We start from the raw sequence: 25,324 nt of genomic DNA, 5'->3' as shown, positions 1-25,324 counted from the left end.
CCCCAGTTCTGCTCTGGAGGGGCACATGCCACAGCGCCCAGAGCTTCCCCCATCCAAGGGCCTTGTGAGACAAGTTTGCCACCAAGCAAAGCCCACTGTGTCCTCACAGGGAGGAATTTGGTGGCCACACACCATTTTCTACTCAGGAGTGTCTCCAGCTGCCACAGAGCATCCTCCTCCCACAGCCAGCCCGGGCAGTGGTCCCCATCGTGTCCCTACCCTGTCTCCTCCATGAACCACTGCTGCTGCAAAGGATTGAGTAAGAATCAGGACAAACCCATCTGTGTCAGAACTAAACTCCCTGGTCCTGCCTAATCAGCTGTGACACTGCTAATGGCACCAAGCATGATTTCCTCGGGCTGTGGTGTGTCAGTGCTCTGAGTGCTCTGTGTGTGAGAACAGACTTGGGATTGTTTCCAAGATGGGCTGAGTGATGCATGAATGAGGGTTTTGGTGATTTCCAGTGAGATTCCCTCTGTCTCAGTGCCCTTGCCCATCTGGGAAACCCTTTCCTGCCCCAAGAGGTGGCTGTATCTGGTTCCACATGGAAACATAGTGTGGGTGAAATTGCCAGATTTCAACATTTCCAGGGAAAAGGAAGAGAAGGAAGCCCTGCCTTTACACCAGAGCAGCCGAGAAAGCCGAGGTTGGCCAGGGGAGCACACTCCACCCCACCAGGGATGCTCGCCTGAGGGATGTCTCCTGTTTTCTAGTACTCCCCGCTGCTGAAGAAGCTCTACTGTCAGATTGCCAAGACATGCCCCATCCAGATCAAGGTGTCCACCTCACCACCCCCGGGCACCATCATCCGGGCCATGCCCGTCTACAAGAAGGCAGAGCACGTCACCGAGGTGGTGAAACGCTGCCCCAACCACGAGCTGGGCCGCGACTTCAATGACGGTGAGGGCTCTGGGGGCTGCATGTCCCTGGTGTCACTGCCCTCGTGTGCTCAGGATGAGCCATGGCTCTAACTGCAGGTTTTCCTTGCAGGCCAGTCAGCCCCTGCCAGCCACCTCATCCGGGTGGAAGGCAACAACCTGTCCCAGTACGTGGATGACCCGGTGACAGGGCGGCAGAGCGTGATGGTGCCCTACGAGCCCCCGCAGGTACCCCGCTGCTCATGGTGGGGACAAGGACCAGCCCCTGCCTCCCTGGTTTGGGCTGCTGGGCCCAATGTCCTCCTTGCCCTGGCACATCTGAGACCACTCTGTGCTCGTCCCCGGCACTGGTGGCAGCTACACTCCAGAACCTGCAGCTCCCAGCCCTGTGAAACATTCCAGAGCAGCCTAGTCTTGGGAAGTGGGGTGTACAGGATATCCCTGGGGTACTTCCACAGGTACTTGTGGAAGGGAGTACCTTTACCCAGGTACTCCTTCTCTGGGTGCCCCCACAGTCCTTGTAAAGTCCCCTTTTTCCAGCTGGGACCATCCCCAGTGTTCCCTGCCCCATCCCCCTGCTCATCCTGCCAAAGCACCAGCCCTGTGCCAGAGGGTCCAGCCCTGATTCTTCACTCCCCGGGATCCCAGCCTGCCTCCCCTCCTCTTCTTCACTCCCGGGGCTTCCCAGCCTGCCTACCCCCATCACTCCCCACTCAGCACCTGCTCTCCCCTCCCGGGCAGGTGGGGACCGAGTTCACCACCATCCTGTACAACTTCATGTGCAACAGCAGCTGCGTGGGAGGGATGAACAGGAGGCCCATCCTCATCATCATCACCCTGGAGACGAGAGAGTGAGTGGCTGCGGGAGCAGGGTTGGGCATCCCTCCCACCGCGGGAAGGCTGGGGAAGGAACCCTCCCCTGCAGGGAGCATCCCCAGGGAACGGGATGGGGCAGCCCCAGCTCTTTGCAAAGCAATGCTCCCCTCTGCCAGCTTGGAGAGGGGCTGGCACGGAGGGACCAGGGACTGGTCAGCTGGAGCTTTCCTCTGTCCCAGGAGCCAGCTGCTGAGGGGCTCGCTGAGGGTCGCTGATGTGGTTTCTGCCCGGACCGAGGCCCGGTGCCCTTCCCAGGGGGAAGCAGGGCCACTGATTGCGCTGTTCTCCCAGCGGCCAGGTCCTGGGGAGGAGGTCCTTCGAGGGGCGGATCTGTGCCTGTCCCGGCAGGGACAGGAAAGCCGACGAGGATCATTTCCGAGAGCAGCAAGCCCTGAACGAGAGCACGGCCAAGAATGGCAACGCCAATAAGCGCAGTGAGTCCCCTGACAGGGGTGGGGGGCTCCCGAAATCCCTGTGCTCCACAAGTTTGAGCTCAAATCCACACTCAGGGATGATGCTTTGCCTTTTCTCCACTAAATCTCATAATTAGGACCCCGCCCCTCTCCTTGCAGAGCCCAAAGATGCCTGAGCATGGCTCTTATGGCCAGAAAAATTTATTCATTATTGACAATAACAAAGGGACACTCCCATGCCAGGCCCCAAGGGAATGGGTTTAGCATCCTGCATAGCTTGAGGTGCTCCCTGCCATGTCCTGTCTCCCACGACTCTACCAATTCTCTCCCCCTGTCCTTTCCAGCCTTCAAGCAGAGCCCCCAGGGCATCCCAGCACTGGGCACTGGCATTAAGAAACGGAGGCATGGGGAGGAGGAGATGTACTACGTGCCTGTAAGTGTGGGTGCTGCAATGGGGTCAGAAATTGCTTAGGACAGCGGTGGGACATCATCCCCTCTGCCAGAAACACCTTGGGGAGGGGATGTCGGGCAGGTTGGGGCTGCACAGGCTCCTGTAGGACAGCAGGGGCCTTGGGAATAGGAGCAAAGGTATCCATGGACACACATGTCCAAGGGACTGCGGCATCCCTAACAGTCCCTGGCCACAGTGACAGTCAGTCTGGGTGGAAAAAAGGGAGCATGAGGAATTGGCCAGGTGGGACAGGAATGAAGCAAAGTCCTGGTCTTGTTCCCTCCTCCAGGTGCGAGGCCGGGAGAACTTTGAGATCCTGATGAAGATAAAGGAGAGCCTGGAGCTGGTGGAGCTGGTCCCACAGCAGCTGGTGGATTCCTACCGGCAGCAGCAGCAGCAGCTCCATCAGAGGCAGTGAGTGCTGCCCCAGCTCCTGAGACCGTCACAGGCCCCAAGACCCTCAAAGTTCCTGGGACCCCTACGGCTCCTGAGACTCCCACAGTCCCCAGGACCCTCACAGCTCTAAGACCCTCACAGTCCCTGAGACCCTCACAGCCCTGAGACCCCCACAGCCCCTGAGACCCCCCCATAGGCCCTGAGACCCTCACAGCCCTGAGACCCCCCCCATAGGCCCTGAGACCCTCACAGCCCCTGAGACTCCCACAGCCCTTGAGACCCCCACAGGCCTCGAGACCCTCACAGCCCCTGAGACTCCCACAGCCCTTGAGACCCCCACAGGCCTCGAGACCCTCACAATCCCTGAGACCCTCACAGGCCCCAAGGCCCCCACCGGCCCCAAGACCCTCACAGCCTCTGAGACCCCCCCAATCCCTGAGAACTCCCCCAGTTCTCCAGGCCCCTGCAGCCTCCTCAGACTCCCACAGTTCTGAGACCTCCACCATCACTGAGGCCTCCATCATCCCTAAGATCCCCACAGTCCCCCAGAACCCCCGAACTCCTCAAGGCCCCCACAGTTCCTGAGACTGCCACAGTCCCTGAGGCCCCTACATTCCCCCAGACCCCCACAGCCAGCCCCTGAGCACCCTTACTAGGGAGGCTGGATGGGCTGGAAGGGAGCTTCAGGCCTGAGCAGGGCAGCTCCATCCCACTCACCCCAGTCTGACCTGAGTGTTCCCCCCCCAAACAGGAGCCAGCTGCAGACACCTTCCTCCTACGGCCCCGTCCTTTCCCCCATGAATAAAGTCCACGGAGGAGGAATCAACAAGCTGCCCTCTGTGAACCAGCTGGTGGGGCAGCCTGCCCAGCATGGCTCCAGTTCTGCACCCAGCCTGGGCCCCATGGGTATGTCCTCTGTCAGCAGGCTGGGCTCTCCCTGCCCAGGAGTGGGGGTTATTATTGATTTCTTGATTTCTGGGCCCTTCCCTGGGGGTTTCCCTGTAGGGGGGAGCCCTCCTGGAGCAGCTCTGTGTCAGGAAAAGGAGATGCACTGGATTTTTTTGGTCTTCAGCTAGATGTTTATTATTATCTTATCAAAACTTCAGCACTTGTCTACACCAGACTTTGCACACAGGAAAAGCACCCCAAAAATGGCTACAGATGTACAGTTTCAAGGTCTTTTAAAGTTGCCCCATCCAAATAACTTTTAAAACACACTTTATTTATTTGTTTTTTATTTTTACCTATCTACCAATAACTCATCCCTTGTCTGTCCACGTAACCTAAAACTGCAGCTTTCCTTGACCAATCACCCTGTGCCACCAACACTGCAGAAAATGGAGTAGATGAAGAAGAAGAAGGAGAAGCTTGGGACAATGCCCAATGCCCTCTATCTTGCCTCCATCTACTACATACTAAAAATCCCAAAACCTAACTTTCTCACCCAAGTGACATATTACACTACTCTCTATAATCTGTTTCACACTTTTGTAGACTCTAGTCTATCTTGAAGTCCTGGAAGTTTTCTCCATGGGTGAGGGTCAAAGCCAGTGCTTCTCTGGGGGTCAGAGCAGACAGAGAAATATTTCCTGTGCCCTGGGTTTCCACAGGTTATCAGGTCTGGGTGGTGTCTAATGGGTGCATTTGTTGCCACTGCCCAGGACCTGGAATGCTGAACAGCCACTCCATGCAGACCAATGGAGAAATGAACGGGGGCCACTCCTCCCAGTCCATGGTGTCGGGGTCACACTGCACCCCCCCTCCACCCTACAACGCCGACCCCAGCCTCGTCAGGTAGGCAAGGCACCTGGTGTCCTGTCTGTCTGTCCTCTGTTCCTTGCTGTGTCCCTCGCTCTAACCTTCCCATCTGTCTGGCAACTGGTCAACTGGCCACTGGCCCCAACTGAGAAATCACTGCTGTTCCTCTCACCTCAGCAACCAAAGCCCAGCTACCAATCAGGCAGGAACCCCCACTGCCCTCATACACCTCCCTGATCTCTGATCAATTAGAAATTAAGTACATCCTAAATTGGGTCTTGTCCTCCCTGTCCAATGGCATGTAGCTTTATGAGCTTCCCCCTTCCCCTTCCAGTAACACCTGGAAATGGGTCCATGTGGCTTATTTCAATCAGAAATGCATTAACAGCTCTGCAGGTTTTTAATGTTTTCACCTTAAAAAAGACCACGGACATTTTGACAGACCTTGGGCCAGCATCTGCACAGGGCAGAGCCCTGGGCATGCCCTGATCCCCCTCCCCAGTAGTTTGAGCTCCCTCATATTATATGAGTTCCTGAGCCAAAATCTCAGACAATCAAGAGAAAAACATGTGTAGTTTTAGGAATGAACACAACCCCACACTGTGCTTTGACCTTAGTGCCAGTGGAGCACCCATGGGGCTCTCCACATCCCCCACCTGACATGGTCTGTCTCACAGAGATGGGACACAGCTGTTGTTCATGAGAACTTAATGCCACTTTATTTTCCAAACTTTCTCTGCAGTTTTTTAACAGGATTGGGGTGTCCAAACTGCATCGACTATTTCACCTCACAAGGGTTACAGAATATTTACCACCTGCAGAACCTATCCATAGAGGTAAATGCTTTGGGGAGATCTGTTCTTACCACTTGTTTCCCACAGCTGTTGGTCTGAAAAGCAAAACTGAGAGTGATTTGGAGGAAGGGAAACCTGTGCCCCAACCCCTCACAGAGAATGTTCTCCCAGGATTGATGCCTGTCATTCCTGCCCCCTTGTTGGTCCTCTGGAGGTAGCTATTGCTCAGGCCTTGGTGAAAATCACAACCAGTCCCAAAAAAAAACACGACCAGTCTCAACTGCTTCCTCCAGACTCTCAGAAACAACAGGGATCAAAGATCCTCAGGCCAGAGCTCAGGGAGATTTTCCACCTAACACAGAGAACACAGCTGAGGTGCTCAGTGGAACACCCCATATGCCACAGAGCCAGCAGGGACACCCCAGTGCAGCTCAAGGAGGTTTAATCTGGTCTCATCTCTTCCCCTGCTAATCTTTAGAATGAAAGAGGCAGAAGTCTGGAATGAAATAGTCCAGGTCAGGCAAAAGCTGTCAGAAAAAGCATGGAGGGGATGCTGGAAATACCTGTGTGTGCCCAGAGCATCAGCCTCTGCTGCTGCCACACTCTGGTACTGGTACCAGGGGCAGCACCAGAGCTGTTCCCCAGCCCATCAAAGGAACAAGAAAAAGGAAAACAAAAAATAATCCTGAACCCTTTGATCCATGGAAAACCCTGTAAATCTCCGAGTTGGTGTTTTGACTGAGACAAAGCTCCTGCCAGACCCTGTTTTGACCTCATTTTGCCCCAGGCAGGTATAGCAGTGTCTCTACCTGGCAGCTACAGCATCCCTGCTAGAGAGATGATGATTTGTCACTGGTGGCTGGGGCCAGTTGTGTAACCTGAGCCTGGTTCTGGACCATTTGCTGAACTAACTCCATGATTGCCTGTTAGCTGTCCACGGGGACGTTTAGGAATGGCCAAAACTTGTGTCAAGGCAGAGCTGTGTGTTTGAGTCGGCGTTTGTAGCTACTAATTGCATACTCACTGTCTGCTCCAGTTAACACTCCCGTGAGTCTCTGTGCTGGCATTAACACGGATCCCTGGCAGCTCCCCCCTGTGCTGCTGTATGTCCTGGCACATGTCCCCAGTCTGAGGTCACCTGCCTCTCCTGCTGTCACCCACCTCAGTGCTCGAGGCTGGTGCTGCTCCAGCCTCCTGGGCCAGGACCAGAGCAGAGGCCATCCCAAGTGCACAGCCACGTGATGCTCCACACAGTGCTCTACAACCTGTGTTCAAGGGGAATGATCCCTTCCTTCCCTCCCATTTCCACGTCAGTTTGATGTGAACCCCTCCCAAAACAACAAAAATCTCCAACCTGCAAACCTGCGGTTGAGCAACTTGGTCACAAATGAGAAATAACCCAGGGGATGAGGTACCCATACCCATGCCAGCCTGTGTTCAAGGGGAATGATGCCTTCCTTCTCTCCCATTTCCACATCAGTTTGATGTGAACCTCTCCCAAAACAACAAAAATCTCCAACCTGCAAACCTGCGGTTGAGCAACTTGGTCACAAACGAGAAATAACCCAGGGGATGCACCCATGGCCATGGGTGCACCATGATGCACCTGCGGTCATGGCGGGAGGTCCAGCCCCACTCTGTTGGGCATTGCACCCATGTTTTCCCCCAAAAAACAACCTGGGGCTCTCTCCTGCTGGTCCAGCCCCACCTCTGCCGGCCGTGCCTCAGTGGCGTTGTCCTTGCAGGATCTCGCAGCACTGAAGATCCCGGAGCAGTACCGCATGATCATCTGGCGGGGTCTGCAGGAGCTCAAGCAGAGCCACGACTACGGGGCCCAGCAGCTGATCCGCTCCAGCAGCAGCAACGCCTCCACCATCTCCATCGGCAGCTCGGGCGAGCTGCAGCGGCAGCGGGTGATGGAGGCCGTGCACTTCCGCGTGCGCCACACCATCACCATCCCCAACCGCGGCACCGCCGACGACTGGGCCGACTTCGGCTTCGACCTCCCGGACTGCAAATCCCGCAAACAGTCCATAAAGGAGGAGTTCACGGAGGGAGAGATCAACTGAGGGGCTCCTGAGGTGGCAGCGAGACACCGGTGGGGTGACAAACCCCCACCACCCCTCAAAATGTATTTGCAGCCTTGGGCACCTGGAGAAGTTAAGGTTTGTTATATCCAGGGGAACTGCGGGCCCTGAGCCAGGCAGGAGGTGCCTGCCTGGGGAGGAAACTGGAGGGTAAGAGGAGGAGGAAGGAAAGGAGGAGGGCAGCCGAGCCAGCTCAGCAGCCAGACTGGGATTTCTGCCTGCCCATGGCACAGGAGGCACTGTGTGGTTTGTGTTTTCCTGGAGCATCCCTGCATCCAGCAGTGTAAGGACAGCACATTTTTCTCATCCCTGCTCGCCATCCGTGTTCTTCATGGTGTCCCAAACTGAGAGGGCTTTGTCACTGCAACAGACTCAGCCCTGACCTGGCCTGTGCAGGCATTGCCAGGGACTGGTGGAAGCCACAGCCTGCTTTTCCATGGACTGCCAAATGCACCCTGTCCTGCTTTTCCATGGACTGCCAAATGCACTCCTTCCCTCTGTAGAGCCAGGAAGACACTGTTTGTCCATTACCAATGTGTTCTTGTACTTAAAGGTTGGTGTATATAAACAGAATGTACATACAGTAAACTCGTTGTGCTGTAAGGAGAAAGAAAGATTTATTTTCATGTAAGCTATAAAAATTGATACTGACTCCTGAGACACCGCAGTGTCAAGCAAATTAATTCCATGTTGTAGCATGTAAACATGCAGACAATCCTGTCTCCAGCCTTATCTATTCAAAACTCAATTTTTTCCCTCCTCTGAGTCTCTTGCATGCAGTTGTGGAGGAGGGGGAAAGCCAGTGATTGTCCTGGGAAGCCAGAGGTCTGGATAATCCTTCCCTGCTCCCTTGGGGAGTTTTGTTGACAGGTCAGACCTGACAAGCTGGAATGTCATGGTGTAAATTCCATCCTTTTGGAGCACAGCATGGACTGGCTGCCCAGTTCTCTTCTGTTCCTCATCATTTTCCCCAGCTGCAATTCCTCTGTTGATTCAGACTGGGAAAAAAGCCTTCACAGAAAGCAAGGACACAAATAGGTGTGTTCCCTCCCTGATTGTTTATTCCCTACACTTTTGGGAAGGCAGTGTCCCACAACAGGTCTTGGAAAGGCACTGGAAGTCCCAGGAGCTGTCACTGTGGGAGGGAGGGCAGGGAGCTCCTACATCAGCCCCCTCAGCCCTGGGTCACTGGAGATTTTGGGCAGCCTGAGGGAATCTGCACAGAGATGATGCTGCCCAGCCCCTTCCCACTGCTGCACTCTCCCTCTGGAAGCCTCCAAAGGCAGCCCTGCACCTGCTTCCCATCACCCCCAGGCTGGGGAAGGGGCTGGATACCCTTCCCAAAGCCCTGGACCCTCTAAGCAAGAGCAGAAGTGGTGAAATCCCACCAGGGCTCACCTGAGATGTGACTTCTCCTCCAGGCAGCCAGTGGCTGTTCCCTCTCCAGGGGGGGACAGGAGTATGACCACTGGATGTGCTGCACCCACAGCCCTGGGCTGGGACCCTCCTCCAAGGCCCTGTCCGGGTGTCCCACAGCAGCTCTGAGCCTTCAGCACACAGAGGCTGCCTCCTGTCCTCCTCTCCCTCGGGGACTGGTGAGCTGCAGGTGCAGTCACCATCCCTGAGTCCATCCCACCCCTCACACCACAGGGATTGGGAACCTTTGGGTTCCCACCCCGGCATGGATGACAGTGATCTGTATCCCCACGAAATGGCTCAGTAAAGCACTTTAATGCTTTAAAGCTTTTGCAACAACCACTCACATTTCCAGCGTTCCCAGGGCTGTTCCTGGCAGTATTAATGGATCACTCTGTGATAGGAACTGTATTTTTTGTAATGTTATCTTTGGAAAATGTGTTATTTTTATAGCTGTGGTTACTATTTTGTTTTGTTTTGTTGGTTTGTTTTTGTTTTTGTTTTGTAAAACAATAAAAGCACAGGTGGGAATTCTTGCATCTGGAAATTAAAACTGGACAGAAAGTGCCCTCTTAACCCAGAGTAAACCTTCAACTGTAGGACCTCAAAGGGCCTCAAGCTACTGAAACAAAAAAGAAACCCACCATTGTGTACTAATCTGCTACAGCAAGTACAGAGAGGCAAAACCCAGCTTCTGGATACATAAAACTTTTTTTCTCAATAAATGGCTAAAAAATAGTGAATGGAATGGAGAACAAGCATTAAAACAGTTTTTCTGAGCTTGAAAAATGATGCTGTTAAAAAAAATTTCCCAAAAATAACACAAATTTCACCATTATTTCTAGTTTTAGGAGTATATATTCCACAGGTAGGAATTGGAAATTGATTCTTGCAAGAAGTTTATAAACTAATGCCTTGAAATGGAAGAAGTCAAGAATGTTGTTGTAATTCAATAAAAATAAAAAAAAAAAGGTTTCAAAAGATCTTGAAAACTGGCATGTGACAGCCAGACAGGAACAGTCAGAGCCACACACCTGCAGAGAGCTCCACACATGACAAAGGTCCAAAGCTCCTGGCAGAGACACTGCCTGGCCTGTGGCTCTGCCTTCCGCTGGGGCCTGTGTCCCAAACAGGATCATGGACTCCCAGACTGGTTTGTTTGGAAGGAACCTTAAAGCTCATTCCATCCCATGCCCTGCCATGGGCAGGGACACATTCCACTATCCCAGGTTGCTCCAAGCCCTGTCCAACCTGGCCTTGAACATTTCCAGGGATGGGGCAGCCACAGCTTCTCTGGGAAATCCATTCCAGCCCCTCACCACCTTTAAAGGGAAGAATCTCTTCCATATATCCAATCTAAACATACTCACAGATGCTCCTGTGGTTTTTTGAGCATTAAATCACCTTCCCTGTGGCACTGCCAGGAAGGTGCCTGTTTGTGACTTCTCCTCCAGGCAGGCAGTGGCTGTCCCCTCTCCAAGGGGAGACTCCTCCCTCATCCCAGCTATTGGTGGTCCTACACCACCCTGCCTGGCCTGAGGAGCACCACTCTTCTCCCAGGAAAACAGAGCTCTGTGGCAGCACCCTCCAGGAGGAAAAGCCCCCGGATGAAACCACATGGAATTTCTTGCAGGCTCTGGCTGACAAGGTAGGAACCCTGCCCTGCCTCAGCACCAAGTGCTCCTGGTTCAGAAGTGCCTCTGTCTGCTGGGTATTCCCAGTGGGAACACCAAAACCACCATCCAGGCTTCTGTTGAGGCCACTGGGTGGGAGTGGCTGTCACACGAGCTCAGCCTTGACCCCAGGCAGATCTGCAGCACCGCTGTGCAAGTCCACGGCAGATCCGCTCCTCCAGGACTGCTCGGCTGCTGCAGCGACCTGGATGGTGCAGAGGAACTGCTCCTTGGTGACCACAGGGGGCTCCTGGCCTGTGGGACAGGAACAAAGCACTGCATGAAGCCCGTGGTCCTCTGTGAGCACAGATCCCACCACAGCACTGGGGCCGCAGGACTTAAAACATTTCAGCCCCTCCTCCTGCCCTGTCAATGCAGCCACAACAACTGAAATACTGTTGAACAAAAATAGCTTGGACCAGATGATCTTCAAAGCCTCTTCCTACCCAAGCCACTCCATAATTCTGTGATTTTTATCCCTTCTGGGCAGCCAGGACTCTGTCTGAGGATCTCTTGGCTGTCACAAATAGCTGCTTTCATCACAAAGTACAGTAAGGTCCAAGGCAATTTCCCCTCCCACCTCTCATTTCTTCCCAGCACAGAGTTTCAGATGATCATTCCCCACATCTCCATGACCTGACACAGTGCATCCCCTAAGAAAGCCAACCCAAAGCAACACCAGCCATCCATTTAAGCCTTGTCCCACCTTTGAGGGTTCTCAGGAAGTGCCGGAAGAGTTCCCTGTATGCATCTTTGTAGCGCTCAGCTTGGGTTTGGAGACAGATGGACACAGAAGTGCCATGCTCTGTGATGCCCAAGGGGTTCTGGTTGTCCACTCTTAACGTCCCTTGAGACCCGTGAACCTGAGGGAAGAAGCAAAAGAGAGAAGAAAGAACATTTTGAAGTTACCACACTTTCAGTCTCATACACTTGGCCAGGTTAGAGAAGCCCTGGTTTGTAAAATAAAGACAAAAGTATGTTCTGAAATGAGGAGTCACATCTGCCCCAGCCCTGGTATGGCTCAGACACAACAGAAACACCAGGGATGTGCTGTAGTACGGTGACTTCCACTTGTCTGATACCTCACCTGAGCAAAGCCCCTTTTACAAGTGCTTAACAGAAATTCCTCCCCAAGACCAGCCCCCATAGTCATAATTATTCATTACTGTAGGAATTTACACTTTTCTTTCCCTTTCATGTGCTGGACTCCTGCTACACAGCTGAGACCACCCTGGAAAGGACAAAGGAAATCTGCACAATTTCAGCCTCAGCAGAGCTGACACCAGTTCTTGCTCTGGTATGATTCATGCAGCTCTTAACACCACATAATGCATGGGACAGAGAGAAAATTTGGGGGAGAAAAGAGAAAGTGGATTGTAGATTGAAAAAGGACAAGAAGCCACTGCTGCTGAGGCAACAGCCAAACGAACACATGTGGCACTTAAAGCTCTGCTCTGGGTGACAATGTGAGGATTGGTGACAGGTTGGATTTGATGATCCTGGAGGTTTTTTCCAACCTCAATGATTTGGTAACTGAGGGGTTTTGGGAAATGTGCTGCAGGCACACTCAGAGGAGTCAAAACAGACTTGACTGAGCAGCAGGACCCCACCTCCAGCCGCTGGTCACAGCTCCTGGTGCAGTGCTGGCTGACGTCCAGAGTGACAATGGCTCCGCTGGGGAACTTCATGCTGATGGTGACCATGTCCATATCCCTCAGGCAGCCCATGTCTGGGGACAAAACAGGCCTGGCTCATCCAGGAACAGCAAACCAGCACAAACTACACCTAAAAACTGCTGTTCTTCCTTGGGGAGGCAACACTGGCTTTGTGACAGCTTCCCACAGGATGCACTGGTGACAGCACCCCAGCTGCTTCAAAGCATTCCTGATGTCACAGGCAGTTCTGCAGGAACACACAGCCCCAGGCCCAACTCCACCTTCCCAGCCCACAGCTCTCTAATGAGGGCACCTACCTGTGCTTCCAGGATCAGGCAACTTCCAACACATTGCTGGAGCAAGGCAGAGGGTACAGAACTCTCCTGGAGGGCTCTTGTTTGCTGCATCTCAATGCTGTGCATGCAAGAGAGCCCTGCATCCTGCCCCTCCTCACCCCAGCCAGCCAAGCTTGGCAGCTGCTGAAATTACCTTAATTAAAACTCTGCATTTCCATTTCAAAAATGGCAGCTTCCACCTTTTATTGTTCATTTAAATGAGTGTGGTAACCCAGAGTGTGCACGGCAGCCCAACATGACCCAGAGCAAAGGCACAGCTTTGTGCTGGGATCCACAGAGAAGGGTCAGAGAAAGCAGAGAATGAACATTTCATTCACACTCTTGTGAGCTCAAACCTTTGCTCAGTTATTTTCTGCACTCTGGTTCCAAATCTGGTGTCCTGCAGAGGCATGTTCAATGATAATTCCACTTCACATCAGGAGGAGATTCACCAGATTCAGAGATCTTCACCAAATACCCCCAAGGAACCTGCCTTATGTTCCACCAGCCTGTTTATTCAACTGCTCCATGATGGAACAACTGTCATGGCTATAATGCTCTCAATTCCTTATTTCTTCCTAGTTTTAACCCTGAAGTCCAGAGGTACCCAATAAACCATCAAAAGACTCATTCTTACCTGCACAGAAGGCATGGCCCAGGGAAAATACTGTATCTGGCATACTCTCTCCCAACAACAAACTGATAATGTCTATGTCATGCACGGCAGCATTGTAAAAAATTCCACCTGGAAGAACCAAAACTGGACATTAATGCCTCCATATTGAAACCCACAGCCAATTTACATTTCTGAACTGCACGGGGATGGTATAAAAAGCCCCCACAGTGAAGAAATAAAGGGACAAAAAAAGGCACAGAAATGAAGTTTGGTAAAGAAAACACTCCTCCAAAAACACTCTTCCTCATGGATCTTAAGGCTACATAAATTCAGGGGAATTCCCACAGAACATAGAGATATTTCCAGGACAGGCTTTGGATCAACCTTGTCTGGTTAGCGTCTCTGCCCATGGCAGGGGGTGGAACAGATGAGCTTAACGGTGCTTTCCCACCCAAACCATTCCATGACTCTGAGTGAAGGGAGCTGCTGGGTACCTGAGGCTTTCAGCAGGCTCAGAGAGGCTGCAGGATAGAGGCTGCTGATTGTTGATATCCGGTGGATCCTGCCCAGGGCCCGGCTGTCCCGCACCCTCTTGTACAGGAACTGCAGGGCTGGGTCAAAGCGCCTTCCAAGGGGAACAAGGATGAGGTTGTTAGGAAAATTAATCCACAAACATCAGAGGTTTATGTCCAAAAAGGAGACTAAGGAGTCCTTTTTAGTTTATTCCAAAAAAGGGAGAGGGCATGGGGCATTCCCCTGGGATCTCTCCAATTTTTGGAGGACACAGCCTCCTTTTTATCCCAGTTTGCCAGACACATTTCCCTTCTCTCTTTCCCCACTGGCTGAGAAACTTGAGAGGTTCAGACTTCCCAGAACACCTGATCCCAAAGGTTCCCCTCTAATGTACAACCCTCCCTTTTCATTTTTAATTCTTATGGAATTTAGGGGTTTTTCTTCCCTATTGTTTCTTTCATTTTTCAATGTCTAATTTCATTTATCAGCAAACCTAAAGTTTATTTGTAAAAGCAATTATCTTTTCCCATTCATCAATCAGTGGAATCCTTCCCATTGTTTCTTTTATCTACCAGCAGACCCACAGCTTGTTTGCAAAGACAAATCCACTATTCCTCTCAAGGTGAAACCAAGCTGATTTGAGGACAAGGCAGGAGAGCCTGAGGAACCAGCGCTGTTTCCAGACATGGGATTTTAAAAAGAATAAATCACAGGAAAACCAATGGTCTTACTTGTAGAACCCACACAGGAGTGGCCTCCCACACCTGTCAGCCTCATCGAAACAGGCTTCTGCTGTCTGTCTGTCCAAGCTGGGCAGCCCCTCGCAGAACACACCTTTACCTGTGCAAAACAGGACACACACGGGGCTCAGGGGAGACACAGCTGCACAAAACACCTTGATCTTGCAGTAACAGCTCATTACATTCCAGGTTTTGATGGCATTTACCCCCTTCTGCCTGCCTGCTGTGGTTTCAGCTGTCCCAGACCCCAGGAGTGGGACTGTTTTGGTGACAGCTTTCCTGTGAATCCTGCTGGGATTACAGGATGAGACACTGCCCAGTCATACTGCGACCAGCATAGCACAAACTCCACTGGTGTCCAGCCATTAACATCAGCAGGGATCTCAGGCACTTTATTACACAATTTGAGAGTGTGCACAGCTCCAGGGCTGCTGCTGAAACACAAACACACAAGTGCACATCAATGGGCATAGAGAAAAGCTGAATGTGCAGCTGCTCCTCTCACCTGCTCGTAAGGCATCTCTTACCATCTCAGGGGCTTTGTCAGGTGGGGAACAAATAATGGCTCCAGAGACTCTGCAGGAATCAAGAGAGATCTTCAGTAAGGACAAGGTTTTCACTAGATCAAACAGTGCTCAAAACCTCTATTTGGTTACAGTTAAAAAACACTAAAACCCCATTCCTCTGGAAGAGCCAGCTGGGTTATAGAAGGAACTCAGTGCTTGCTTCAAAGATGAAATGTAGTGACACACACAGGTTAAAATCACAAGTGGCACAAAGGAATTGTACTGCTCTTCCTGCATCTTCAAGGAGAAAGTCTTTTAAAGGTTTTCTTTAAAAAGGATTTAAATCCTGTCAGTTAGCACACACAGAGAAATCCAAAGTATTCATGTGGTAGAGCTGCTGATCAATGCATTTTAGCTTCCTGTGACTCTTTACTTTCTAGTATCAAATCTGCCTTTCCTAAAAGCTCTGCCTTTTGCTCCTGCAATATTTTAGACCTGACAACAACAGCACTTTAGTGATGTTACAGTTGTACAGTTCAACTGTAAAGCAAAATGCCACAATCCTCCCTATTTACACCAACCCTCGCTTATCTCAGAGCACCAAGAGCCACCAAACTCAGCCAACTGCTCTGAGACAGGGAAACTGGCAGGCAGCAGGGAAGGTGTCATTTATTATTGTTCGGTGGGAATGGAGGAAATTTTTTTTTTATTTCTCAAAAAATCTGCCTGTACCTAAACACCTCCAAGTTTCCATTAATCTGGGTGTGCAAGCCCAGTTAACCTTCTCAGAGACTCCTGAAGGACCCATGGGTAGGTGACAAAACAGCCCCTCACTCCCACACGGAGGGCCAGAGGCACAGTCTGGGGCTGCTACAGAGCTTCCCAGAGGGAAAGGCAAGGCTTGTATGGAACCCCCAGGCCCTGAGCAGAGCCACATGCGGGAGCTGGTGGCCATCAGTACCGTGGATCGCTGAGCGCGATGGTGGCCTCCTGCTGCCGCAGCACCCTGGTGCCAGCCGGGACCTCGGTGCCAAAGGCACGTTCCACCTCCTCCAGCTGATCCTCCAGCACGTAGAGCAGGCAGCAGCCAGCTTCCTCCAGCAGGTTTTGCAACAAGGCTGCGCTCACGAGCCCTGCGCCAAAGAGCATGAGGCCAACGCCGCTGCCACCATGACACGAGGAGGGTGTTGGGCTGTTGGAGGCATCAGGTGCAGGCCCACTTTGGCCAAGAGGTGCAATCCCGGTGTGGAAGGTGGCCAGCGGTGAGGGGTGGCTGGCAGAGGTGGAGGGTGTTGGGTCGTCCCTGTGTGTGGCGGGGATGGGGTGGTGGGGAACCAGCAGCTTGTGGTAGGAGGGCTGGGAGGGGACCATGCTGTAGCCAGTGCTGGATCCAGTGGTGATGAGGAAGGAGGGATGGGAGATCAGGGAGGGCATGTCAAGTGGCAGGGGCAGGCTCAGGCTCAGGCTGGAGTCGGGACCTGCAGAGCTGAGGAGACAGAGATCAGAAGATCAGAGAATCAGAGAATATCCTGAGCTGGAAGGAACCCACAAGGATCATCAAATCCAACTCTTGAGAAGAACACCCTACATAAGAACACCCCAAGAATGCCACCCTATGTCTGAGGATGTTGTCCAAATGCTTCCTGAGTGGAGTCAGGTGAGACAGATAATTAAAAGAATCATTAAGGTTGGACAAGACTTCCACAATCATCAAGGCAAACCTTTGACTGAGCACCTCCTTGTCAATTAAACCACAGCACTAAGTGCCACCCACAGCTCCCTCAGCCATTCCTCACAGCACTGACTCCCCAGCTCCATGCCCTTCTCTGGACACACTCCAGCCCCTCAATGTCTGTTTTGTAGTGAGGAACAGAACTGCACACAGGATTCGAAGGGCCTCAGCAGTGCCCAGCACAGGGGGACGAGCACTGATCCAGCTGGGGACACTGTCCTGGGGCCGGGTGAGGCTGAGATGGGGCAGATGAGGCAGGGAAAGGCCGGGTGAGCCGGAGCAGGGGTCGGTCGAGTGAGGCAGGGAATGTCTGGGTGAGCCTGAGCGGGGGTCGGTGGGGTGAGGCTGAGATGAGCGGGTGAGGCAGAGAAAGGCCGGGTGACCCCGAGCAGCGCTGTGTCCCTCACCGGAGCCCCGGGGCGCGCAGCCCGAGCTGCCGGAGCAGGCGGCGGTTGCGGCAGTGGCGGCCCGAGCTGAGATGCTCCAGGATGCGGTCGCGGCGCACCCTCAGGGGCAGCTGGCACGGCGTGCAGAACAGCGTCTCCACGGCGCCCGCCGGGCCCGGCCCCACCGGCTCCCGCCGCACCGACAGCTCCGAGAACTCGGCCGCGTAGTCGTGCAGCGTCTTCCTCCTCCGCCCCATGGCCCGGCCCCGCTGACTCGGAAGCGGAAGGCCCGCCCGCCTCACGCCGTTGCCCGGCAGCGGCCCCGCTCCGAGCCCTGCAGCGCCGAGAGAGACCAGACCCGGCCCGGCCCCAGCCCCAGCCCCGGGCGATGGAAGCCGATGACTCGCAGGGAGCAGCGCTCGCCGAAACCATGGAAGAGCTCCGGCAGGAGCTGCAGAAAGCCAAGGATGACCACAAAATGGCCATAGGTACCGCGGGAGGTGCCCAGAGCACAGCTTTACCTGCCTAGGTCTCATTCAATTCGGCTTCTTTCACCTTGGAAACATTGCAGGGTGTCGCTCACAGGCTGAAAGGGCTTGTTCTGAAAACGCCTTCTTTCTACCCTTGGAAGTGAATAACGTGAGAAAACCTAGCAAAGAAAGCGCTGAGCAGAGTGGCAAAGCGGGGCTCGAGGTGCCCACTCTGCATGTCCTCAGAGCAGTGCCCACCTCAAAGGCGGGTTGTTTAATACATATGGAATAACAGAATGGTTGGGGTTGGACGGACCTTAAAAAAATCACCCAGTGCCATCCCCTGCCATGGGGGTGGCACCCCCTTAAAAATCACCCCCTGCCACCCCCTTCCACTATCCCAGGTTGCTCCAAGCCCTGCCCAGCCTGGCCTTGGACACTTCCAGGGATGGGGCAGCCACAGCTTCTCTGAGAAACCTGTGCCACGGCCTCCCCACCCTCACAGGGAAGAATTTTTCCCATATATCCGCTCTAACCCTGCTCTCTATCAGTGTGAAGCCATTCCCCCTTGTCCTGTCACTCCAGGACCTTGTGAACAGTCTCTCTCTTGTCAGCTCCTTGTAGTACTGGAAGGCCGCAATTAGGTCACCCTGAAGTGAAACCACCCTTTCTTCTCCAGGCTGTACAAAGCCACATCCCACAAACCACATTATCACCCAGAATTACTGTGGCTGCAGCATTAATGTGACCCAAGTCTGGTCCCAGACTGTTCCCACAGTGGCTTTGCTTATGCTCACCTGAAAAAAGCAGCCACAGGGCATTCAGCAAGGATTTGCTTTGCTAACAGAAATATTCTCCAACTTTACAGGTACCATCTCTTCCTTGCAAAGACAGATGGAGATCCAAGAATCTGAGCTTAGGAAAATCAGATCTGAAAAGGAATTGCTCCAGAAGCAGCTCAGACTGACAGAAGTCGAGCTCCAAGCTATGTCTGACAAGGTACGGCCCAAGAGCGTGGTGGCCATGGCTAGCAGGAGACACAGCAGCTGGGAATTTGGGGTTTTTGCAACATGTCATAGGCAGGAGGGGCACCTGTAGCTGTGAAACTGAAGTATAAAATATTCTCCTTCCAGTTTTACAGCCTGACAGAAAGACAGAGGCAGGAAGAAGCGGTGGTGATGATGGAGGAAAGGAACCACGACCTTCAAGAGGTGAATCCGTGCAAAGCCTCTACAGAAAAGTCTGGTGTTTGCTGCTTCACTGGGCTGGTTTTTAGGGCTGGTGGCATTTGGCATATAAAACCCCCACTCAATCCAAGTAGTTTTAGAGAAAACACCAAATAATAACAGCTACCACTACTGGTGAGATTGTCAGTCCATAGATTCTGCCAAGGAAACATGTGGACCAAATAGTGGGAAAATGAGGCCAAACTTGCTCACTTTCTTCTCCCCAGTGACAGCTGGATTTCTGTATCTGCTCAGATTGTTACAGAACAGGAATTCCGGCTGGCTGAGCACGACAACATCATCCGTGAGTTAAAGAGGACAATCAGCCAGCTGCAGGCTGAGGTTGTGACCACCCGCCGCCACTTTCTGGAGCAGAAACAGGCCCAGAGGGAGACCCAGAGCAAGTTTGAGGCACTGCAGCACACGGAGCTGCAAACCAGAGTGGCACTGGAGCTCGTCAGCAGCAAGGTAAGCGTGGCCTCTTTCACCTCAGAGCCCTGTCTCCCTCTTGGGACACACTTGGGAATCTCAATCCATTTGCTCCCTAGCTGTGGAGCAGGCAGCTCTTGTACCTTTTAAAAAGAAAAGAAACCTCAAATATCAGAAACTTGAGAAAGGTGAGTTCAGGTCAGATTTCTAACATCCTTCCAGACCCACAATAACAAGAACCACCCTAAAGTCCTCTGCAGGCAGATGTGCTTGGTGGCAGGGAAAGAGCCTTGGCTCACTTAGACCCACATGATTACCACAGCTCTTTCAGTGAAGCCCAAACTGCCTGTAATTTCACATAAACACTTTTCACATCATCATTCACCAGTCCTTTGCCCAAGCCTGACAACAAAGTCTCTGTAAATCAGTGCAAATGCCAAGGAATTGCACATAAAGCCTGAACACACCTGCTCTCCTCTTTTATCCAAAGTTTGAAAGGTATAGAAACAAAATAATCCAGGCTACGTTCAGCGTGGAGGGCATCCAGGACCCCCAGGGCGAGCTCAAGGATGATGAAGTGCTGGAGGCAATGCAGGTATGTGGCTCTTCCAGACAGCTTCCAGAAGCCAGGAAGGGACTGCTGAGGTAAGAGAACACTTTGCAGTGCTGCTCCCAGCCTTCCCACCTCTTCACATGTGGCTGATTTTCAGAAACTCTTCAACGAGCGGACAGAGTTCCAGCAGATGCTGAAGAACAAGAGCAGCAGGACATCACTGCTCAGCAGTGACAGCAGCACAGCATCACCAGCAAGGAGAAGGAAGTCCTCCAGGGTGGAAAAGCTCTGATGGCTGAGCCAGAACCCATCACCAGTTCAGGCTCTGGGCTCTCAGCTCGGAGCTGGTGCCTTACAAGAAATTAAACTCATTTTACTGACACCAAGTTCTGTGGGAGTATCTGATTCAATTGTTTCAGCCAACTCAGAGCACAAGTCACTGAAAGTCCTTATTCTGTAGTAACACTTGACTTCCCAGAGAAGCCTGAAGCACAAGGATGGCTTGGCTATTTTTGCCTTGGGAAGTTTGTAATTGACCTGACTGAACGTCCCCCAATGCCAAAATGAGGGACAGTGCCAGGGCTGCAAAAGCTGTTTTATTTTTCCATTGCATGTGCAAGTCCCAACACGGGGATGTCTCTGACATAGCAGCAGTTCAGTTAGAGCTCTGAGATATCATTTTTACCAGAACAGAGTCAGTCTGGGGGTCACCCTGGCTTAGGGAGAGGTGTGAGTTTACACCAGTGCTCACCCACACATATAGGTCACCCAGAGACTGCCAAACAAGAACTGCTCCAACCACCTGTATTTTGGAAGGCAAAAATACGTGGGTGGGACAGAAAGCTCCAGGAGAGTCACTCTGGGCATCAGTGCCTGTACTCTGGGGGGACAGGGAGTTCAGCAGTGTCAGTTGGAGGCAGCTCTGAATAGACCTGAACCTCCTCAGCAAGAACAAAGCCAGTGCTCAACCACAGTAACTCTCTGGGCACACACAAGGTCACCACAATTCCCACAGGGATGGAGGATAGCCCTGAAATGCACTGAGACACACAAATCCTGCAGTTGACTCAACAAATCCCTTAAAAATGGAAGCTGTGCTTGTGCCTGAACACAGAAACCGTCACTTTAAAATGCATCCCTCAAGTTCTGACAGCAATTAAATGCTTCTGACAGCAACTAAATGTTCACAGTTACTCCAGATAAAATTCTGCAGAACAAGATGTCAGCAAAGTGCTTTGGCATTCTGACTCCAGGTTGTACCCAGCAGAGGACCTCAGTTCCACACTGACTGGATTTCTCTGCTGCCACAATAATGATCCAGATGAAACACCAGGAGGAAAAAGTGATCTTGCAGAAAAATGTGACTGTGCTTGTTTTAAACATTGTAATGATTTTCTCTACTGCATTCTGACATCCAACAGCTTCTCTGCCTTCAGTCCATGTTTGAAGATGCTGCTCTTTTGCACAGGCCTAACATGGATGATCTCTCTTTAGGATGAAATATCCCAATTCTCCTTGCTGTAGCATACCAATCTCTGAAGCCATTGCTTTCCCAGCAGGATGCTCCACATCTTTTCTTTAAAAACCCAAACCATCTCACTGTGCTCCAGCTGCATTGTTGAATATACAGAAAAAAACCAAAATCAAGGCAATGGAATCCTCTCTCAGCTCAGGCAGCTGCTAACGGATCACAGTCAGCAGAGAGGACACTGTGGCCAGGTCTGTTTTTGAAGGATAAAGTACTTTCAAGTTCCCATCCGTGTCCACCACTCGCACCTGCTCCACCACCAAGGGCAGGTTCAAATTCCCTGGCCCACAGAGAGCATCTGATTCCATATCTGAACCAGAGCCTTCCTTGTTCTCCAAGGCAGATCTGTTCAGCTCTGCAATTTTCTGTTAAAAGCAAAGTACAGAGAACAACATCAATTCTGTGGCAGGGAACAAAGAGAGGGAGTAACAATACTACCAAAATACAAATCAGCTTCTGTGCTCTTCTCAATGCATGTGAGCAATGACACATTTGGTAGGAGCCCCCCCAAGAACAGAAGAATATTTTCCTGAGCTCCCTACCAGGATAAGAGTGTCCATCACATCTTTGCAGATCTGTAAACTGGTATCACTCGTCACTTCCAGAAACAGGTCCCGGGTCTCTTTTCTAATCTGTAAGAGTTTCAGAGATGAAGCAAGTCAGGAGTCAGAGCACCTTCTGCAGAGCAGCCCCCTGGACATGTCCCAGCACACAGAGTTGAAGGCTTTCACTCAGTTTAATCAGGAGCAAAGCTCTGCTGTTCTTTACAAATCAAAAGCCATATTCTTACCCTTCAACAAAGGCTTTGCACAGGCAGGCTGGTGCTTTGGAACAGATTTAAAAAGGTAAAACTGTAACTCCCAGATCCCTCTCAGTTTGACAGAGGAGCCCATATAAATTGTAAGAGTTTATACTTGGACTACAAGCATAAGTTTCACAGAACTGCGTATGTCTTTGAGTTAAACATCTCTCAATAGAAAGAAACACTGCTTAATTATTAATGTATTTCCATGAATGGGAAGTACCTTTGTTTTCTCACTGTTGGTAATTGGTGGGAAGGAAATCACAGCACCTTCAGCATCCACCAGGCACGGGTAGTTGTCTTTGCCATCCAGCAGCTGCAGGTACCTGCCACGAGAAACAAAACAGCAAGAAGTGAGCAACTGAGAGAGCAGCTGGACACAAGGGGAGGAAATAGTGACAAAAAGGAATTAGTGTGTGATCTCAGCACAGGGCAGGGCCACACACTGCCCTACAGCCCATCTGCCACTACGTCAAGTTTACCTCATCCCTGATTCCCTTAGCTCACAGCATGTACACCACACACCCTTCAATCCTCTCTGCTTCCCTTCTATCTGCTGTTCTAAACACATCTGTCACATCCCCAGTGCAGTCACTTAAATGTATGTGGGAAAACCACAACAAGGCACTGACTTGTGCAGCCCAGAGACGTTCTGACGCTTCTTCTGCTTCCGCTGCTCCTCAGCCTCCAGCTGCAGCTGGCGGAGAAGATCCTTTGCCTTGATCTCCTTCCGACCCAGGGGCATGATCTGCACCACACAGGAAAACACAACATTTTAACTGAATTCCACTCAAACACCAGGGTTACAACACTCCCCTGTAAGCAAGTCAATAATTAAACAATATTCCTGCATGTTGTCATGCCTTTTTCAGCATGGAAATACTTTCCATTTCACATGGACTGCTGTAACACCCACTTGAAAAACAGGCTCAGTCACTAGTACTAAACCAGGCACCTGGTACAGCAGGACAGCAAGGAAATCAGTACAACATCTAAAGTTCCTGGAGTTTGTTTTCTAGGTTCTATGGGGTAATAAAGCACTCTTAAGCCCTACCTTGAGCTCATCAGGAGGCTGAACATCATATGTCAGAGGAGCTTTGACCAGCTGCAAGTCGTGGGTGGCAATGGTGGCCACTGTGCGCTTCTCACAGATGTCCTCGTGCAGCTTGGTCTAAAACATAAAGGATGCCATCAAAACAGATCAAAAAGTCAATGTAATTTATCCCTTCTACGTGCAGATTTGGGAGCACTACCAGCCAGGTGACTAAAGCAGAGCCCTTCCCTTCACCTGTATCTCCATTACAGCCCAAATGCAAAGGTAGCAAAGCAAAGGTGACATGTTTCTCTACAGGGACACCAAATTCTAAGTCAGAAACCAATCCAAAATACTCAAGCCTTGTAACCTGAAAGCAGCTCCCACCTGCCACCTAAGGGACAGGTGAGCAGCAGGCCCAGGTACAGGTCTGTGGGCAGGATACCTCAGTCAGGAAGCTGGGTGTGTAACATGGTTTTAACAGATCAGGGAAGCTGGAGCCAATCCAGGGGATCTCTACACAGAGATACAGGGTTATTTTTAGCTTTTAACAGGTTCCACAGCACTAACAAGCTGCTGTTACAGTCACAACACAAATGTGAGTGTGTCCATTGCCCTCATGGCAATACCTGAGCTCATGGGTCCTTCCCAAAATCCAGTTCTGCTGATTTCAGACAGACTAGGCATGTGCTGCTGGCAGGAACAACTCACCCTATACCCTTACACCTGCTGGGTGAGGAGCTCACCTTAAGTTTCACAAACTCATCTGCTGAAAGAGGCCTAGAACAGTCTATTTCCAACTCTGCCAGCAATATTCCCATTCCAAATGAGTACCATGAGGCTGCAGCTGTTACCTGCATGGTCAGGAACCTCTTGAGAGCATTTCCTGGCTTTAAGTTCACTCCTTTCAGCACACAGCACACAATGAAGGCTCGCACATCTTTGACGCCCGGGCTCACTTTGACCACCAAAGGCGCTGGGTTCTCAGAGACATGCAGAACCTTCACCAGTAGCTTGCTTGCCTCTTCCACCTCATCCTGCTCCCCATCCCCACTGTCCTTCTTCTGCTGCTTCTCCCTCTTCTTCTTCCTGACGTCCTCTCTGCCACTCTCAGCCTTCCCCTTCCCACGGCCACCGGCCCGTAGGTACTCCAGAATGGCCTTCGTCTGGCACCCATTGACCATCTTCTCCAGCCGCTTGTCCCTCAGCTGGTTGCCCCTGAAGTTGGCCTCCTTCAGGCGGGGGCAGTCGGCCAGCGCGGCGGGCAGCTCCCGCAGCTGGTTGTTGGCCACGTCCAGGCTCTGGAGGAGACAGAGATGGGGCGGTCAGGGCTGCGCCACGGGGACGCTCTGGAGGAGACAGAGATGGGGCTGTGCCGGGGAACCCGTGCGGGGCGGCGGGCTCGGCTCCCACCTTGAGCGCCGGCAGCGCCGCGATGTCCGCGCCCAGCTCGGCCACCTCGTTGTCGGCCGCGTCCAGCCGGCTGAGCAGCGGGAAAGGCGCGGGCGGCCCCTCGGGGGGCAGGAGCCCTCCGGGCAGCGCCCGCAGCCGGTTCCCGGACAGCAGCAGCTCCTGCAGCTGCGGCGCGGCGCGGGCGAGCCCCGGGCCCAGCTCCCGCAGCCGGTTCGCGCTCAGGTTGAGGCTGCGCAGCTGCGGGAAGGCCGGGGCCGCATCCCCCGCGCCGCCGCCCGCCCCGCCGAGCGCGGCGGGCAGCGCCTCAAGCCCGTTCCCGGACAGGTCGAGCAGGCGGAGCGCGGGCAGGGGCCCACCCAGCCCCGCGCCCAGCCCGGCCGGGCCCAGCGCGTTGCGGCTCAGCACCAGCGTGTGCAGCGCGGGCAGCGCGGCCGCCACGCCCGGGCCGAGCTCCCGCAGCGCCGCGCAGCCGCTCAGCTCCAGCGACTGCAGCAGCGGCAGCGCCAGCAGCGCCTCCGGCAGCCGCCCGCCGCCCGCTGCCACCCGCTCGGCCACCGCCGCGCCCGCCAGCGACAGCTCCCGCCGCCGCTCCCGCGCCGCCGCCTCCAGCTCCGGCCACGGCTCCGCCGCCGCCGCCATCGCGCA

At 52.7% G+C, this 25,324-nt stretch overlaps 4 protein-coding genes across 7 annotated transcripts in view; 2 read left to right on the top strand and 2 right to left on the bottom strand.

The window, feature by feature from the left end:
- TP73 (tumor protein p73) overlaps positions 1 to 8,311 on the top strand; it is a 26,665-nt gene extending 18,354 nt beyond the window's left edge. The window contains exons 5-14 of one of the 2 annotated variants that reach the window (XM_059866941.1): positions 714 to 900; positions 991 to 1,106; positions 1,620 to 1,729; positions 2,046 to 2,188; positions 2,512 to 2,600; positions 2,908 to 3,032; positions 3,766 to 3,920; positions 4,676 to 4,808; positions 5,515 to 5,608; positions 7,312 to 8,311. In XM_059866941.1, coding sequence (XP_059722924.1) covers positions 714 to 900; positions 991 to 1,106; positions 1,620 to 1,729; positions 2,046 to 2,188; positions 2,512 to 2,600; positions 2,908 to 3,032; positions 3,766 to 3,920; positions 4,676 to 4,808; positions 5,515 to 5,608; positions 7,312 to 7,635 — 1,476 coding nt within the window. In that variant the 3' untranslated portion in view covers positions 7,636 to 8,311. The remainder of the gene's footprint in view (positions 1 to 713; positions 901 to 990; positions 1,107 to 1,619; positions 1,730 to 2,045; positions 2,189 to 2,511; positions 2,601 to 2,907; positions 3,033 to 3,765; positions 3,921 to 4,675; positions 4,809 to 5,514; positions 5,609 to 7,311) is intronic. The other variant, XM_059866942.1, reaches the window with a different exon arrangement.
- LOC132337917 (myo-inositol 2-dehydrogenase-like) lies at positions 8,246 to 19,944 on the bottom strand. 3 transcript variants are annotated; one of them, XM_059866945.1, is made up of 9 exons: positions 19,818 to 19,944; positions 16,069 to 16,593; positions 15,107 to 15,177; positions 14,593 to 14,701; positions 13,843 to 13,973; positions 13,370 to 13,477; positions 12,353 to 12,471; positions 11,449 to 11,605; positions 8,246 to 10,997 (listed from the first exon to the last, which is right to left on the bottom strand). In XM_059866945.1, exons 2-9 carry the CDS (start codon positions 16,539 to 16,541, stop codon positions 10,849 to 10,851), a joined length of 1,317 nt encoding a protein of 438 aa, XP_059722928.1. In that variant the 5' UTR covers positions 16,542 to 16,593; positions 19,818 to 19,944; the 3' UTR covers positions 8,246 to 10,848. The 3 variants fall into 3 exon arrangements, with proteins under 3 accessions (XP_059722928.1, XP_059722927.1, XP_059722926.1); XM_059866944.1 differs by lacking the exon at positions 19,818 to 19,944 and adding an exon at positions 18,493 to 18,624; XM_059866943.1 differs by lacking the exon at positions 19,818 to 19,944 and adding an exon at positions 17,247 to 18,039.
- CCDC27 (coiled-coil domain containing 27) lies at positions 18,570 to 20,289 on the top strand. The gene is made up of 5 exons (XM_059866947.1): positions 18,570 to 18,694; positions 18,829 to 18,906; positions 19,177 to 19,389; positions 19,841 to 19,945; positions 20,061 to 20,289. The coding sequence occupies exons 1-5, from the start codon at positions 18,590 to 18,592 to the stop codon at positions 20,193 to 20,195; spliced, it is 636 nt and encodes a 211-aa protein (XP_059722930.1). The 5' UTR covers positions 18,570 to 18,589; the 3' UTR covers positions 20,196 to 20,289.
- On the bottom strand, positions 19,676 to 25,324 carry LRRC47 (leucine rich repeat containing 47). The gene is made up of 7 exons (XM_059866946.1): positions 24,680 to 25,324; positions 24,121 to 24,567; positions 23,288 to 23,404; positions 22,866 to 22,981; positions 22,457 to 22,559; positions 21,974 to 22,063; positions 19,676 to 21,796 (listed from the first exon to the last, which is right to left on the bottom strand). The coding sequence occupies exons 1-7, from the start codon at positions 25,316 to 25,318 to the stop codon at positions 21,584 to 21,586; spliced, it is 1,725 nt and encodes a 574-aa protein (XP_059722929.1). The 5' UTR covers positions 25,319 to 25,324; the 3' UTR covers positions 19,676 to 21,583.

Source organism: Haemorhous mexicanus, chromosome 23 (assembly GCF_027477595.1).
Source record: "Haemorhous mexicanus isolate bHaeMex1 chromosome 23, bHaeMex1.pri, whole genome shotgun sequence".
In the NCBI taxonomy this organism is placed as follows: Eukaryota; Metazoa; Chordata; class Aves; order Passeriformes; family Fringillidae; genus Haemorhous; species Haemorhous mexicanus.
Note: the sequence above shows the minus strand (reverse complement) of the source record. Positions and strands in the feature narration are given on the sequence as shown.